General features: G+C 44.2%; 1 protein-coding gene across 2 annotated transcripts in view; it reads left to right on the forward strand.

Annotated features, from left to right (window-relative positions):
- The window catches only part of HYKK (hydroxylysine kinase), a 380,097-nt gene that overhangs the window by 344,403 nt on the left and 16,998 nt on the right, over positions 1 to 18,696 (forward strand). For both annotated transcript variants that reach the window (XM_069624419.1, XM_069624418.1), the window contains exon 5: positions 12,336 to 12,386. In XM_069624419.1, the coding sequence (XP_069480520.1) occupies positions 12,336 to 12,386 (51 nt within the window). The remainder of the gene's footprint in view (positions 1 to 12,335; positions 12,387 to 18,696) is intronic.

The following is an 18,696-nucleotide window of genomic DNA, read 5'->3' on the forward strand; positions in this document are numbered from 1 at the left end:
CATTGTTCTGGGGTGCCAAGTCCTTGGTTTGTGGGGTTCTGAGCTGCCATGTTTGTCTGAGGGTTCTGTTGAGCCCTCTACATGCGACCCAGATCCTGGGTTAGGTTCTGGACCTGGCGCTCCAGTTGGGATACCACTTCTGGCTGGTAAGGGGGTCTCTGGTCAACCCTAGGAGGATGACGGGAAGGGTAACTATCCCTTCTCCCATAGTACCCTGGATATGGTGAATTTTGGTAACCCTCCACCCTTGGCCTCCCCTCTCCTGGATTGGGTTGTCTGGGTTCCTGAAAGCGGGGAATGAAAGGAGCATTGTCCTGCAGGTTGGGGTTTTGTGGTTATCAGGGAAAGAAGCTTAACCCAGCATTTGGGGAATTCCTGCCCTCCTGAAGGAAGTTAGGAGAGACGTTTCCCGGGGCAGCACTTACCTGGTTGGATCCCTCTCACTTACCTGGTTGGACCCCCCCCTGGGCCAGGGGAGACCATACATACCCCAGGATTGGTTGGTTGCCCTTGTATCGGGGGCTGATATAATCAGGGGAGTTAGGGATCCCATTAGTGGGATTGCCTCCCTGACTGCCATCTGTTAGTGACTGGCCAGAAGGCCTTCTGGGTCTTTGATTCTGCTGAATTTGTGCAGGTGTATTTTTAGGCTCCCCATCTCTAGGTCTAAAATGGGGGCAACCTTCACCTCTGCCACCTTAGCAGCAGCAGGGGTGTTGCCTCGTTTGGGGGTTTTGCTCAAATTTTTATTTTCTGAATGTTTTTGGACCTCATAAATGTGGGTCGCCAGTCCAGAGTTCTTTTCTCGTGGAAGTCCCTCACCAGCTGGGTCATAATATACTTGGGGAGTGCATGAAAGAAGGTGGTTACAAACTCCCTGCTATCTGTGTGCACCCTCCTAGTGGTTTGTGCGAAGGCGCGTTTGAGCTCCTGCAAAACTCTTGTGGGGCCTGATCTTCCGCACACTGCAGATTGTAGGCCACTTTGCGAGCCTCTCTGGGGTTTCTGTGGGCGGAAAAGGGTTTCAAGATGGCCACCCTGTAGGTGGACCATCTTGAATGGTCTGGTCCTCCAGTCCAGCAAAGAAACTAGAGTGTTCAGGGGAGAATGTCCATTTTACATACTCGATATAGTTTTGGTTGTCTTTCTTATGAAAAGTGTCCATCATCTGGTCATAGAGCTGCAGGTGTTCCCAAACAGAATATTTTGCATTTTTATGGTAGGGGGTTATGAAATAAGGGCCTGTTTGAGAGTGAGGTCTTTGGTCATAACTCACTTCAGTTTGTTTGCCTTCTTTGGCTTAGTCACCCGAGTCCACTCACTCTCAGACTCCGAGGCACTACTAGTTGAGGACCCCTCATGATCATCTAGGCCCTCCCGGATTCTATGAGCTTGCAAGGTGCTCACAGAATGGTGGGGCCTAGTTTCTCCACTCCTGTGGGGCACAGGAGAGTAGTCTTCTGACTCCTCTCTACTACCAGGGTTGGCAGAGTATTCCCCCCACTGCCCTAATTGGGCAGAGATCTTCAGAATGCTCTTTTTGGGCCTCATTTCATCTGTTTTTTCATTAAATTGGACCAACTGGTCCCTTGGAAAGTAATGTTTTGGTGGATCTAAGTCCCTGACCCTGCCCTCATAGGAGACTTCCTTGTCAGAGACATCAGCCTGAATGTTTGGGTATCTATACAGGGACGCCCTTCCATCACTTTCTGTGGGGCGCTAAACTGTTATTTCCATCATTCTTGGTCTATTGAATTCTGCCGGCCTCATGGTTTCTGGCTCATGTGAACCGGTAGAAATGAAGCTGGCAGTGTTCACAGTATTAAATGGGTTGGCGTCCCTTAGCATAGAGGTCCTTATACTATGATTAGGGGTTACCCTGTCGCTCTCTACCTGTTCGGGGTCCCTCCAGTTAAGATTAAATCTAGCACCCTCTTTCTCCAACCTTGCTAGTTTCTCCTTGTCAGCCCCTGCTTCTAGATAAGAAGCAAAGATCTGAGCTTTTTGTTCAGCTATCAGGCCTTTACTGGCCTCTATGATCCACTCTTGTGCTGCCACTTGTTTGTTGAGCCCATCATTCTTTTCACAGAGAGCCTCATTGTCTCGCTGCACTTCCTGTATGGTCTGGGAATACTGAGACAATTTCTGCTGCAGGAGACTCACCTCCTGAGTTTTATCATCTTTGGTCTGGGCGTTCTCTTCCAGAGCACCTTCTACCCATCTGGTGTGCTCCAGTAGATCCCTATACTCTGTTTTCAGTTCATTGCATTTCTGGAGGGCTAATTCACTCCCCTGTAACTCTATTTTTTATTTGATAATTTCCTGGCTTAAGGCATCTTTCTCCTGATTTAGGATGCCTCTCTGTTCAGCCAGGTCATCCTTTTGTTGCCTGATGATATTGAATTTCTGCCACTCTTCATCAAATTCTGTTTGAGAGTGAGGTCTCTCATGATTCATTTATTATTTTCCTCTTTCAATTTGTCTATCTGGTCTTGTAGGGTAACCATCTGCTCTGCGCAGGCTTTATTAAAATGTATTTGTTGATTTAACGTCTGCAGAGAGTCAACCTTTTCGTTATACTCCTCTTTTAATGCCTCTAATTGGGTCTCTTGATCTGCATTATTGTGCTGTTGGAGAGCCAACTCCTCTTTTAATTTTATGACATAGATTGCAGATTCTACCTCCAACTCTTGGCTCTTTTGTAATGTGTGTGCCGCTAAACTTAAATCAATCTGGATCTTATTTACTAGTTCTGATTGATTCTGCACTATAGTTTCATTTTCCTCCTTTTCCCGCATCACTCCTGTGTGGAGATACAGGTGGGCCGTGATTCTGGAAATTTTGCTTTGCTGCTCTTTAATTTTTGGGGTCATATATAGCTCGCTCAGAGCTTGGTGTAACAGGCCACCGTCCTGCCATGTATCCTGGTTCATGGCGGTGAACTGTTGGGTTATTTCTTGTAGCCAAACTTTTTCATCCTGTTCTGGCTACTCACCTCTGACAAATAACTTGTGCAGAAGGTGTTCCCTAGCCATATTCATTTATACTACGGTCATTTTGGGCATGATATTTCTTCATTCATATATTTATTTATGTACGTGTAACCTGTATTCTATTGCTTTTTCTGTCTATTTTGGGGTTGATTTAGCTTTAATTTTAGACACAGGCCTGGTACTTGGAGTATTTGTTTTCTTATACACTGTAACCCAGTATTCCAACCCCACAAAGTATTACTGCCTTGCAGGTTAGTCTGCTGTGTTGTCAGCGGTGGCAACCGAAAACCCAAATCCTGGCTTACAAGCCCCCAGGTTTGTTAAGGATTTCAATCAGGTGGTCTTGGCCTAGTATGTAGTGCCTAACTGAGGTGCTTTTCTCCTTACTTATGTGGATTCAATTTTGGGATGATACACCACTCATATCACACCCCCTTTTCAAATACCCCGGGTCAAATCGACCATGAACCAGGCTGGTTGGTCAAATGCAATATTTATTTAAAATTCAAAAGAAATCACACACTTTTAATATAGGGCAACAATCACCAATTGAGTGATAGTTACAAATGAGAATGTGAGCAATGCACTTGGTTTGACCTTTTAGTGGAGTACATACACAGCACAACAGGATAGGAACACTTTTGATTTAGGACAGATAGCACACAAGTTAGGATTTCCCCCTGCAAAGTTCCCTCAACCCACAAATAATCAATTCTGAATGGATATAAAGAAGCAGCAGGTGATCAGGAATAAGGAGCTGAAAACAGAATGCAAATCTGATCTTCCCTCCACAAATAAGAGTGAAAAACAGATTTGAAGCCCTTGCAATGTTAAAAGGACGCTCGGAAATGGATGAATAAAATAATTAATGTGTGTAAAAACCTTGAAACAAATACAGTTCTTCACTAAAGCAACAATGTAAAGGTACTAACAATCACAAGCAATGGATTAGCAAGAGCATACAGTTCGTAAAATGAATGGAAGACTTCAAACAGTTTACAATCAAAATGACACGTTGGAAACTTTGCAAATATTTCCGTTTTCTGTGTACATTTACTAAAAAGGTTTCTTTGGAAAACTGGTGAAATATTGTAAATCAAAATTTTTTGGTTGGGGACAGCTATATAGATCACAGGTACACTATGGAAGTGAAAGTAAGTATCTAGCTGGTATATTTAATGAGTTATGCAAGATCTAAGAAGATGCACTTTGAGAAATGAAGGCGCGAAAAAGGAAAGAAAATCAGTTGTGACAAGAATAGTTTTACTCTACACTAGAGTATTCAGGCTAGGCTACCAAGGAGGGACACAGTAAGCTCTAGGGTTGATTCGAGAGTTCGTCTCGGGAGGATAGCTCAGCGGCAACGTGCTCGCCTTGGAAGCAAGATGACGCGCAGCAGCACAGGTTCGATCCCCGGGTCCGCGCTTAGAAACCTCTGGGTATTAAGCGCGTTATAAATAACCAATCATATCATATCATCATAACCCTCTCGCCCCAGTGCCTGCCCTGGCGGAACCAGTCCGATCATTCGAAATAGGATGAATAGGTTAGGATTTCACAAGACAAAATTATTAAGAGATGGCACTAGCACTAGACATCAAGGGCAGGGTTACAAGAATGATTGTGACAGTTTGAACAAGGTATAAGGACAAGGATAGGGTGACTTAGAGAGTGGGATGAGGACAAAGACAAGATAGGCTATGGGTTTAGATGAGTTGGCAATTGATACTCACAGTCCACTTTTTAGTTCTTGGATTTTGGACAGTCAACGGTTGTGGTCACTACACGGCAGGGCACCTGGCAGACAGCTGTGCAGTTCTGGTTGCCGGGTAGCACTTCTGGACTGGCAATTCTGGTCACTGGATACCATAGGTCATCGGGATAACAGGATGGCAGCAGTCTGCAGTGAGTGGCCGCAAGCCAGGCTGGATCAGGATGCCAAAGGTACCACAGTTTTCCCCTTGTTAATGGGAAATGTAGTGTTTTTTTTATATTGGAGGCCTTGCTGGGAATGGGATCAGCACTGCTTGGGTTTTGCAGTGGGCCCTGGAGCAGGATCAGCAATGCTTGGCCTTGTTGTTGGGGTCTGATCTGGATGATGGCAGGTACAGGAACACAGCACAGGAAATTAGCAAGAGTGTGTCTAGAGTCTTGTCAGGGACCCTTATTTATAGTGCATAATGACATCATCCAAGTATAGGCTGGGCAGGGTTAACTAAGCATGCCCCTAAACTACTTGGATTGGACAGGGGTGCTAATCTCTGCCTTGCTCACAACTGGTTGAATTTCCAAGGGAATGATGTCTGATTTATGAGGTGAGTTTTACAATGTCCAAAAACTCCCCCGTTTACTTTACTTAAAATCCGATTTTGCCTAAAACATACATTTACACCATTGCAATCTCCTGGCAAATTATATACACAGGTTACATATTTTGTGCAGCACATATCCATCCAATCCTCCTGTCTGTGGGACCTTGTTTCACCCTACTAACACATTTTGGTAATTTTGAGCATGAAAGATTTGGCCTAAAATGTCCTATCTTTATATACAGATACGCATTCTCCTAAGGGTTGTATGTACAAAAATTTATGTTTGCAACATTGGTACTTTTTTGTTTATCCTCAATACTTTTCCCTTTCCGCCCTAAAGGTGTCAGTGAGTTCTATCATGCCTCTAAAGAAAGAACGAAAAATCACTTTTAAACTGCGACATTTTTACAATTTTTCAAAGTCTTGCTGCAAAGATAGAAGTCTTTAAAGTTTATTCCTGAAATAGTCTTGGGTAACAAATAGCAGTCTCTTTGTTCCTGGGTCATTTTTTTTCTAGCATTCAACTGCTACCAACTGTCATTTCCTTTAGAGCATGGTGGGGGTTTCTCCCTTGATTGAAGTTATATTGTCCATTCACACCTCAGACTTCCTTCCCCGGGAGCTTCATTGTTTGGGTCCCAGCAGCGACAAATGTCTGTTCAACCCCGTAATTATCAGGAGGTTGTCAGTATCTGCTGAGAGAGAGCCCTCCTTTTGGTGGTATCCCTCCAAGCAGAAAACCTGTTTTTCAACTTGTAGCTCCAGCCATCATAGTTTTAATCTTTAATTTCTGATTTTAGATCCAGAATTAAAGCAAGCCGGTTACATAAAATAACCAATGTTATATAGTCTCACCATCAACAAACCCCTTCATATTGCTAAAGACTGGTAGGCTTTCATTCACCAGTGTACTGTTCCAAAACACAGGCATTTGTTTTTCTTTAATTTGCAAAAGCCAATTTTTTTACATGTGGTGCAGCTGGCCTTTCCTTCTTAAATTCAACTTTTCATCTCCAGCAGATTCACACACTGTCTTGCAGCTATAGTTATTCTCTTGAATGCTGGAGTTGGTCTTCAGCACAGATACATTGACACAGATATGGCTCAGTTAGAGTCTCTCTCTGAACAGCTGAGTTTTGGATACTTTGCAAAATAAATGAACGCGTTTCCCGTGTGAGTAAAAGTAAGGTTCCTGGTTGATTATTTTTAGAGTAGGTTTGACTGGGCTTGTCAATTCAGAATCATTTTTGTTGAGGCACAGTGAAACATACAGGGCTTGGTAGGGCTTATTAATCACAGTGGCTTTAAGGAACAGAGGGAATTACCATCAAATCGTCATTTTTTTAAAGGTGAAAAATGGCTACTTTTCAATGGATATTTTGGCTTTTGCAGCAAAGCGACGCTGATTTTCCACTTTCTTCCTTTTGTTTATGTGGGAACCCACTGGCAATCTCCTTTAATGTGCCCCCTGGTTCCATCCTGCCCAATGTGTTTTTGGCAGGACGGTGCAGCCATTTTTGTTGTTGTTGCAAAACGCAGTTTTGAGCCATGGCGCTCACAGGAGCCAGCTCAACCCTTTTGTGGTTGTTTCTGTGCAAATGCAGCTTAGTGATGTGGGGCAATGCCGTTGAGGGTGTCAATATATCCCACAATGCCATTAAACGTACGGCCTTGCTACTACAGATTCAGCTTCTCTTACAGGAATTTGGCCCCATGGCGGGATACAAAATCAATTGGGATGAATCGGAGATCCTTCCTCTGAGGACTGGGATCCCATGAGACCCTGGAGGAGTTGCTCCTGTTAGACTCCAACTACACCATATTAGATACCTCGGGGTAAGCATAAGTGTGACACTTAGCAAGATACTAGAATCAAACTATCCCCCAGTCCTAAACAAAATTCAACAAGATCTAGCTATCTGAGACTCACTGGCCCTATCGCTCATTGGCAGGATAAATGCCTTTAAAATGAACTCCCTACCGAAATTCATATATCTAGCCGCAATGATACCCACGGTGCCCTCTTCCAAAATGTTTAGGGACTTAGATGCACACATCTCCGAGCTTATATGGCGGGGGAAGAAGACAGAGCTTCAGTTAAAAAATATGCCAGCCTCTAAGATGGATGGTGGTGATGTCCATCCTGGAAATGGTACTACTCTGTGGCACAAGCCTGATGGGCCAAACAATGGCTCAACCCGAACAACCTGACAAGCTGGAGAAAGATGAAACTCTCCCTGCTAGCTCTGCACTCCCCAATCAAGGTCCTAGCCATCCCACTGGCCAAACTACCTGCCTGGATCAAGGCACATCCTATAACAGGACCATCGTTTACTCAAGAGCACAAGTTGAGATCTATGCTGGGCACGGCCGTTCAAATGGCACCAGCCTGGATTAGTATTAGAGCAAAACTATCATATGGTCTTGACCACAAACTACACCACAGACAGGACACTACTTCCTCTTCAAGTTTCACTCGCTGCCTCATCTGACCTTTGCATCCTGGCCTGCCTATGTTCCGAGCTGTCAGTGTTTGGAACTGCAGTACTTCCGACTGGCGAAACTTACTTCCTCTACAATTTTCACTTCTCGCTGCCTCATCAGAATTTTGCATACTGGCCTGTTTCATAATTTGGACATTCCATTGTTTTCCTGCTGCCTCCTTTGTTCTTTCTCTTTATTTGCACCAATTAATTTTGCATTTTTGTTGTCTGCATTTTTACTCATCTGCAACTATTGATCACCTTGCCTGTTTTTTCTTTGTCTTCTCGTAGACTATGCTGTAACCTTCCTGTTAACCTAGCTGTCACAAGGCCTAGTTTGTTAGTTTTGAGTTGTTCTGTTTTTATTTCTTCCTCCTATCTTTTCCCTCCCCTCTTTTTTCCTTTATCCTCTGCCCCTCCTGCATTCCATATTATAGCACTTACACATTCAGAATGGTCACCAGGCCTATTAAGTTTGCTTTTTGTTTAATGGTGGTTTTGTCTGCTCACCAGGTCCATTCCTTCCTTCATTTCCCTCCTCCCCTCTTCCCTTCATTCCATGTTATAGCACTTGCATGTTCTGAATGGTCGCCAGGCCTAGTAAGTTTGCTTTTTGTTGCTCTGTTTTTGTCTCCTCGTCCTGTCTGTCCCTTCCCTCACCTCCCTGTCCCTTTCCAACTCCTGGAAAAGCTGGCCATCTCTCAGCGTAACCTTCATTCTGATTCAGTTGTCTGTCTCCACAGCCACCAGTCTGGCTTTCGTGCTGCCAGAAGCACAGAAACTGCTCACCTGAACATCCAGGAAGATCTGCTCTCCAACCTTGACTCTAACATTCCTTCTGTCCTCATCCTACTTGACCTCTCTTCTGCCTTTGACAAAGTCAACCATACCATCACGCTCAACCATCTCCGTGACATCTTGTGCATCACTGATCAGGCTCTGGCCTGGCTGACCTCTTTCCTCTCTGATCGACCCTCCCATGTCCAAATTGGGTCCTTCCTATCATCTATCTCCCTTTCTTCCTGTGGTGTTCCCCAAGGGTCTACCCTCTCGCCCTGGCTTTTCAACCAATACCTGGCAACTCTCGCCCACTGCATTGCCTTTTTCTGTTCCAATTTCCAGTGCTTTGCTGACGACACTCAACTCATTTTCAGGCTTCCCCCGGCCACATCCACTCCTTCTCTCATCTCTGATTGCCTAACTGCCATTCAAGGTTGGTGTGCCGCCAACGATCTTTGCCTGAATGCCAGCAAGATGGAGATCCTCCTCATCGGCACACCTTAACCCTCCTTTCCCCTCAGTCTCTGGCCTGCCTCCCTTGGCCCTCCTCCTACTCCCACCTGCAAGGCCAGGAATCTTGGGGTCATCTTTGACTCCACACTTCCTTCTCTGCCGACATCTCTGATATCTCTAAAAAGTTAAACTTCCTAATGCACTTCCTCAGAGGTACTCTGCCTTTTCTCTCCTTCCCCCATAAATTCACTGTCTCCCCAGCCCTGGTTCTCTCTAGGCTGGACTACTGTAACACCCTCTTTCTAAATCTACCTGCCTCTACTCTCCGCCCTTTGCAACTAATCCAGAACAAGACTTCGAGACGTGTCCTTGGCCTCAAGCCATGGGAGCGTATCGCTCCAGCCCTGAAATCTCTCCATTGGCTCCCAGTGGATACAATGATTATTTTCAAAACCCTCTGCATCGTCCACAAGGCTTTCTGGGGCCAGGGTCCAAAATACCTTCAGCTATCCTTCCTCAAATACCTCCCCCATCAAGCTCTTCGCTCCTCTACCTCTAACTCCCTCAGGGTCAGTCATTTTTCAAAGTAACAAGCTGGGGGTGATGTCTGTCCTCGGCTGGGGCCTACCTCTGGAACAGCCTCCCTGCCATTCAGAAACTTGAGGAGAACCATTTTCGGTTCCAGAAGCACCTCAAGACCTTCCTCCTTGCTTCGGCCTTCGCCCCTCCTCTCCCCTGCTGATCTGTTTCTCTCTCTGCGCTGTGCACCTGACCTACCCTCTGCCTTCTGGGCCTAGGTACCTACTCACCCTGCCACCCACCTGCACTGCCTCCAGGCCACCCCATGCACTGGGGTCTGTATCTGTACCCATACAGCCCCCACACTTTTTATTCTTCCTGCACTTATCAGACATACCCTGTCTGCTGCCTTAAACCCAGCACTTGCCACTTGCTGGATGCACTACCACTGTTTGTTGCTTTTATTATTTATTTATTTATTTATTTATCTGTTTTTCTTTTGCTCCGCACTTTCCACTTCTCCCCCCTTCCGTGCACTTTTCCCCTTTCCCTCTCCCATGCACTTGGGCGTTCTCAATGCCATTGGGCCTAGTAAGATTGTTGTTTTTGTTCTCCCTTGTTCCCCTGCCTTGCCCTATCGCGCTCTGAAACACATATTGTATGAGTGTGATACAAATAAAATATCAATATCCCTCCTCCCCTCTTCCCTTCATTGCATGTTATAGCACTTGCACGCTCTGAATGGTCGCCAGACCTAGGAAGTTTGCTGTTTTGTTGTCTTGTTCTCCATTCTCCTTCTCTACCCTCCTACCTCTCTGTCCTCCTTCCCCCCTCATCACTTGTTTTAGCACTTGCACATTCTGAATGTCTCAAAGCCTAGTAAGAATGTTCTGTTGTATTGACCTCAGTGTTTCCTCCCCCTTGCCTGATGCGCTTTGAAACACTCGTGTATAAGCTCATTACAAATAACCAATAAATAAAATAAATAAAAAAACACATCAGGGTTAAGGACATATATGACAGCGAGGACCCAATGGCGTTTTATGAGGCGTGTCACCTCCTGCGTTTGGGTGAATCAGATTGGCTTCAATATAGGACCCTGATGTCTGTGATCACTACATGTACCTCTGAGCTGTCCTGCCAAGCCGGAACCATTGCATGTGAGTTAGAAATGGTACAAAACACAACAACCTTTCTGGGCCTACGCACATTTTATGCTATGTGTATCCCCAATAAGGTGGGTAGGAATCATACATTAGCAGCCATGTGCTCTAGTGATCTAGGGCTCACGCTTGACTCTGGAGACATGTATGAATATTCTGCTGGAATCCCGGAGGTCTCGTCCAACCTCAAGAATAGGGAAATTCAGATTGTAATACTACAGAGGATGTATTACACCCCTACCAAACTTTATAAGCTTGGACTCACAGAATCACTGATGGGGGTCTTGGTTCCATAGGCCACATACTGTGGTCTTGCCCCCGGATTGAATCATATTGGCACATGGTTCATCGGCAGATCTCACACATAGGCGTCACTAGGCTCACAATGGCCCAAGACCCCATGTTATTTGGAGCATGTTATTGGAGCAGGCAGGGGTGACTGGCACAATGATCCACTGAAATGCAAGGGTATCCATCCATGCAATGCTCTTCACTGCTCGCAAACTCATAATTCTCCAGTGGAAATCAGATATGCCACCCACTAAAACCTCATGGAAAGCCCAGCTCACTAAACTAGGCACACTGGAGTGCAGTGCTTATAAGCGACCATCTAGCTCCGCACAGGCAGATCACTTTTAGGTGTTAGCAGTTGAATAGGGGACAAGCAGGGCCTAACCAGGGACTGGGCTCCAGCGGGGCAGAGGAAACATAAACCCAGATCAAGCTCCAGCATAGACTGTAGATTATGGGCGGAGATGTATGTGCACTGGGGATGCTGGGGGTATCTATATGTATGCACCTAGGAAGAGGAGCGATAGAAGGGTTGTATTGCTTGGCTTGATTTTGCTGGATTGTACTAGACACAGCAGGTTTTTTTCCCCCGGACACTTCTTGCGCATAGCAGGAGTAACAAGACCCTACGTCACTGTTAAATCAGGACTGACCGCCCTGCAGTCGGCGGAGCATATCAACTACAGACCTTACTTTATTTTGTGATGCAAACATTGCAGAGAGCATATACAAGGGGGCAGAGGGGCGAGGGAGGGAAGGTTGTGGCAGACATTTATGTTTTGGATTTATTTCAGTTACCGCTATGGATTCGACCCAGGGTCGGCCACAGCCCGGTAGTTATTTACTTGTGGGAATTAGGTTTCATTATTGCTGTTGCACTATGAGGAATGTCTTTGTTTTGATTTATGCTTTGAAAATAAAAAAAAGATTATAACAAAAAAGATGGCCACCCTATTAGCTAAGGAATGTAGACCATGAATTTGGCAGACTGGTGGAGGGAAGGAGAAAAGGCGTGACCGAAGCATCATGGGAAACGGAATGCTAGATATTGCCAAGATTTAATATAAAGATGATAACTGGAGTAGAAGGACTCGAATGGCTTCACGGAACTTCAATGCTCCAGTCACTTGTGGGATGCCTATGGAACCTGTTCCATTGCTTGTTTTTATATCTTGAAGCTGCTGTTCTTGTTATAATATAACCAGTTCGTTTTTGTGTGAAATATCATCAACTAATAAGATAGGGTTTTCATTTGATAGTAACCATTAATTATCTGAAATGGTTAATGTGAAATACATCATAAATGTATATTAACAATGTTTTATTCTTCATCATTTGCAGGTATAAATCATGGAGATTTAAACGACCACAACATTTTAGTACAAAAAACAAGTAAGAAACTATTTTGGAGAGTATGAAATACCTGTTGAGTATCTAGTATTTCCAATGTTATTGCCATGAGCTATGGATAGTATGTGTTTGAAGTGGCAATAGCGATTTTGTTTGAGAGTCAAGATCCTCATACGGAAGGTGGGCGTGTCCTTGCAGGGTGTAAGAGCTGCATAGCATTTACTCGAGTGGTGACAGGCGTCCTTTTTATTATTTAAACGTTTAATTTTACAGTCCGTTGCAATTGCCATACACAGGCCCTCATTACGACCCTGGCGGAGATCGTGGTGCAATATGCACCATGGAGCACGGCGGAAAGCTGCCGATACCGCCATGGGGGTTGGCGGATTTTCCGCCCCATTCCAACCTTGGCGGGGCGGTAAATCCCCATCCCCCATTTTACCCTTCCCCATTCCCATTTTTGCCCCATAGGGTATAATGGGAGTGGGGAAGGCGTTAATTACGCCACCGTAAAATACGGTGGCGTAATTAACAACGAGGTCCCGTAGCGCCATGGATTTCTCCGCCCGGAAAAACCAGGCGGAAACCGCTCCATGGCGCTACGGGAACTCATAGTAGGGCGGAAGGGTCCGCCGCGAATACCGCTGGCGTAAACCCACTCCACCAGGGTCGTAATGAGGGCCACAGTGTTCTTCCACATACAGGGAATAAAGAGTACTTTATGATCACACCAAAAACAAACAAAAAACCCTAGTAACTTTTCCTGGCAGTGGCAGATTTTAGCAGAGGCCTTTGGGAAATGGTGCTATGGTACGGGAAAGGCATACCATGAAATTAAAGATATATCATATTTGCTGCATATGTTTAGCCTACTTTTGAATATGATGACCAATCTTTCTGCCATAATAGTGTACTCTAATACTCACTACTAGTACTCTAGTAATCAGAATATAGTTTATTAGAGAACCTCTTACACTGAGTTCTGTTTCAAGGGCTGGCGATATAATACTGTATATTAGCACCTGAGGCAGGGAAGCCAACCAGTCAGGTTGCTCGGATTGTGGGCTGAATCCCACTATCTCAGCCCACGTTCCGAGCAGCCTAACGGCTGTTTCCCCGACCCTGCCATTTTCCACCACCCTCCCTCCCTCCCTTCGACCTCAGATTTTCCGATTCCTTCCCACTCCCTTGCCCACTTACCTGATTCCTTTGGCAGAGGCGGCCATTACCACCCGGTCAAGCCCCCAGAACAGGTGCTTATTGATATAAGGAAACTGTAATACTTTTATGTGCGTGCACTTTTTATCATGCATTTTTAGGTTTTTGTATTTTATATTTTATGTGCAACCTGCCTGCAGCTACTTAAATGTGTTTTCCTTTGGAAAATTATTTATGCTAATTGTATTTCCGTAGGTCCTGTATTGAAAATAATAAAAATGTATTTTCCTTTGAAAAAAACAAAATAAAATGTACTAATTTGATCACCTATTAGTAGACAATAGGTACATTATTATTGTTTTCAGGCATTTTTTCTTTTCTATTCTTCCTCCCCCAACCTGCTCTCTCACTCCCCATTTCCTTACCACCCTTATCTTACCCTAATCACTCTCCTTCCCTGAATCTCTCTCCTGCACTGACTTTTCCTCTATCCGTTTTCCCTTCCTTAAGTGATCTGATTTTCCTGAATAATAAATAAATAGTACATGTCAACCCCTACACCTTTATTAAATTACTTTGTAAAGTCAGTAGGTTCATACTTGTTTGCCGTTGTTATTGTTATGGCTGAATCATTTCAACCTTTCAATAATTTAAATTTAAAAACAAATATACATCAAATGTACATCTTACAATTCATTTCATATATAATTGACACACAAAAATCACATACGTATTTCCCCCATACATTCAATTTATCTAAAATACCAAATATCAATACAAATCTCACAGTTGCTAAAATCATTGATATCTGCTGTCTGCTGAAAACCACACGCCAAACTTTCTCCTCAGTTAAGAGTCTAAAATCCTTAAAATAATTAGTAAAACAAATGGCCCTTTTGTCTGATAATTTTGGATAGCTAACCACCAAATGTTTAAGTGTTTCCACATTACCCTGAGCATTACAGAACTGACTATTTCTCTACGTCAAAGACCATTCAAGTCTAGAACCTAGTACATCCTTTATCTGCCATAGATTGAACCGAAATGTTAGGAACCAAGACCGGTATCTAGCGCATGGGAATTTATGCAAATAAAGCGACATAGCATTCAACAACTTTATCTCTTTGTTAAAGTTTTTAAAGGCTTTATATTTAATACATTGGTCCCTGGTAATCCTCCAATCATACCACCAAAGATTTTTCTTTGCGTTATCTGGGGTTCTTAGCAGCATATCTAATGTTATATATATTTGCTGCACTCATTAGCACTTCTCCTTCCACTGCTGCAAAGACTGATCTATCTGGTTATCCAAAAGCTTGGCAGTAATTGAGAGAACTGAATTCTCCTGACCAAATTTGCACTTCCTAAATAAAGTTAAGGCTTTTCACTTTACCATTATTTCCAACAAGAGTAAACCTAACTCATATTGGATTATCTGTATTTGTATGCCCAATGGAAGTGACAAATCTTTTTTCCAGAAAGTGCCCTCAATTTTCTTCCAATCGGTCCACTATCTGATAAAATGATTTCAGCACCATGAACCAAGATAGGGACTTCCTTCCTTCTGCTTATAAAAGGTGACCAATGGAATACACAAAAACTTTACATATTTCCTATGAATAATGCATTTTTGTGAGGTAACTGCTTGAATTCTACACCTAATATCTGCTTTACAAGGAGCCTCACATATATCATCATTCATAGCAATTCCTAGGTACCTATACTCTGTAACCTCTTTTAAAGGAAGTTTACACAGGCATCAATTAAACGTTAATCTCTTTATAACAGATTTCAACCCTCTAGCTAGTACATTGGATTTCTCAACATTAATTTGTTGGGCATTATCCTTATCATACTCATCTAGACACCTCAATTGCCTTTGTAGCTCCACTGCGATCCCATCAAGCAAAACCAGGTCATCTGCATATAAGACCCATGAAATCACATGCTTTCCTAGTTTAGGGGGGGAATGAGCCAGCCTTAGAAATATAGCATCCCACATCTGCTATAAACAAATTAAATAAAGCACGGTCCAGATTGCACCCTTGTTGTAAATGTTGGGATCTCTTTTGTCAGAAGCCCCTGCTGATCTATCTCTATTTGTATAGTCGTATCTGTATATCATTTCTGAATCATTACTCTGATATATTCTGGACAATTCCAGTCCTTCAGTTTTTGACGCAGTCTTTCTTGCCCTACTTACCGAATTAAACTCTAGTTTAAAGTCTATAAAGGCCATTCTAGAGCTTTCCTCTTCATTAGATGCAATGCCAGTAGATTGACTGCTGTTCCAAGCCCTGAAACCAATCCTGACTGATATATATATCAAGCCTTCCATATCCACGGGCCCATTGGTTCAGTTCTCTCAATATTAACCACCCGACTATCTTGCCCGGAGCATCCAAGAAGGCTATTGGGCAATAATGCTGGGGTAATTTCCTATTTACTTTTTTTTAACCAGTTTTATTTTCACATGAGGCATATGTTTATATAACAAACAACAGTTTATCCTTGACATATTAATACATCATAAAAACAGTACTTCAGAACTGATGTTAATTGATGTTGGAACATTGCCTCCTTTTTTAAACTTTTAACTGCTACCCCCTCTTCCCCCCTTCCCTCCATTTGTTCCCTTCCCCCCACCCCACCCTCCTGTAGCTATAATGTCCTCGTCCTCTTAACGAACATGGATGCTCCTGTGGATCCGTGGTTTAAAGAAGTCAGCTTTCTGTCATCCACGTAGTCATGAAAGGAGTCCCAAATTGACAGAAATGTTAAATATTTCCCTGCATTAAGGGCACAGATTTTGTTCCATAGCCATGATTCCCCATACTTTAACCCACCACCAGGGCGTTGTTGGGCCTTCTTTGGACTTCCATCTTTGTGCCAGTGTCATTCTTGCTGCTGTCAGTAAGTGGGTTATTAGGGTTTCTTTGTTTCCAAATGCTGCGTATCCTCCATCAGACACCACTCCCAATAAAATTACTTTTGGCGACCATGGCAGCTCCATACCTGTTATATCCTTGATGAGCCCCAAAATGTCTTTCCAATACAATGTCACCTTCGGGCATGTCCACCACATATGGTACAGATCCCCCCTGTCCCCACATTGTCTCCAGCAATCCAGCGTATATTTAGGATCTATTTTATGGACGCGTCATATACCACCTGTAACAAAGCTTGTACGCTGATTGGTTAATTGCCGTACATTTGGACAGCTTATGCGCTCTCACCCAGAATTGGCCCCACCCTTCTTCTGTGATTGTTTCCCCCATATCCTTTTCCCAATTTTCTTTATATGGAAGTTTATCTGCTGTTTGATCATCATCAAGAAGTCTATATAGTCTAGATATTCCTTTCTCAGTTGTGCCCTCATACATCGTTAGTTCTAACCCGGATGGGTTCCTCACTCCTGCCCTTTTCATGGTTCATAGTGATAGTTTTGAATCAAAGGTTTCGAAAAACAAAAGTTTTGAAACAAAAGTTTCGAAAACAAAAGCTGTGACATGCTAAATTTAACATGCAAAGTGCATTTCTTTCTAAACCAATCCGTCGACAATAGTCATGTATTGGTTTCAATTGAAATGCACTTTTACATGTTAAAAGTAGCATTTCAATGCTTTTATTTTTTGTAACATTGAAACAGCAGATGGAGCTGTCCAGTGCTGTAATTTCTGCACTAGACAGCTCCATGTAACGTTTCAAGGTTTTAGTGTATATTGGGGGCTTCTCTCCCAGCCCCCAACCCCCACGCCACCCTCCCACCCCCAACCCTAACCCTAAACCATGTTGACGGCACTTTCAAATTTTTTTCAAAGAAATTGTCATTCGAAAGAGTGGCATTGCAAGAAAAAAAAATTGAAAGTTTGCCTTTCGGAACTTTTACATTCGATAAAATAACAGGACACCCCTTTTTACCTCTGGATGAGAAATCCAATGTCAGAGTTGTAAGTATTTATATCTATGATCTTCTCCTATCCCAAATTTCTGTTTGCAGTCCATAAAAGACATTGGCCCTCATTACGACCCTGGCGGAAATCGAAAAACGATGGCGGAAATGCAATACCGCCATCGAATAGCGCTCGGTGCGACTATGACCCGTCACCGCAAAGTACGATGCCATTAGCGACACCGTAGTGAACGCCAACGCTAACTGCACCAAGCACGCGCGCGCGCGCCATGCCAAACCGCAAACACCACCATGGTGCAACGGTACGCCAATTCCGACCCTAGCGGACATGTACCTAACGCCATCAGGCATGGCGGAATGGACCATTCCGCCATGGCGAGAAGTACGGCATCGCGAATCAACCGTAAACGGCCCCACTGAGTGCCTGTACACCGCTCCCTGCCCACAAAGTACAACTCCCCGTAGGTGCAATGAAGCCACAATGCAACCATTGAAATGTACAAGTCACCCATGCATGCCAACGAACAAAAGAAACACAACAGGGGCCAATGGGAGCTGCAGGGCACAGATGGCACGAATACACAAGCCATCCCAATGGACATGACCACAGTCCCCCACCAAGAAACGCACGCAAACACAGGCACCTGTGACCAGCAATATACCGAAAACCACATCATTCAACCAGTCCACCTGGCTGACCGGCATCTGTTACACAAAACCCAATCCCCCGCCCCTGAGCATGACAACATTCAAACTGGCATATTGGCAGCCCCCATCCCTGACCTCACTGGGCTTCGTAGGCAAACGCGCACAGCACAGTACCACGCAACTAAACCCCGAAGCTGGAACCCAATGCAGATCTCCTCACAATACATCGCCCCCCAAATAGGCATATGCCACATCACTTGGAAAGAAAAACGCTACACGGGCCAAATCAGAATAGACATTTATGCACATCAAAATCACCAAGCACATACAGCCATCAGGCCATGAAATCCAAAACACCAACCACCATTGTGGGCTGCTTCCGCAAGAAACGACCAGCCACTACCTGTGTGTCGCCCTGTTCCCCCATGGTACACAGAGCCACATTCACGTACGAAAAGGCAACATGGAAGCGCACAGAACCGCAGGGCCGTCCCAATGGGGAGGCACTAGTCCAGCTGAAAGGCCGAAATGTTGCTCCGAGCCACCAGTACTGCGTAAGGGCATGTGGGCCATTGGCGATCGTCCCATAAGATCGTAATGCTGCTCCACTGATTAACACGAAGCAGCAGGTGT

Source organism: Ambystoma mexicanum, chromosome 11, assembly GCF_040938575.1.
Source record: "Ambystoma mexicanum isolate Mex_15411 chromosome 11, UKY_AmexF1_1, whole genome shotgun sequence".
Lineage (NCBI taxonomy): Eukaryota > Metazoa > Chordata > Amphibia > Caudata > Ambystomatidae > Ambystoma > Ambystoma mexicanum.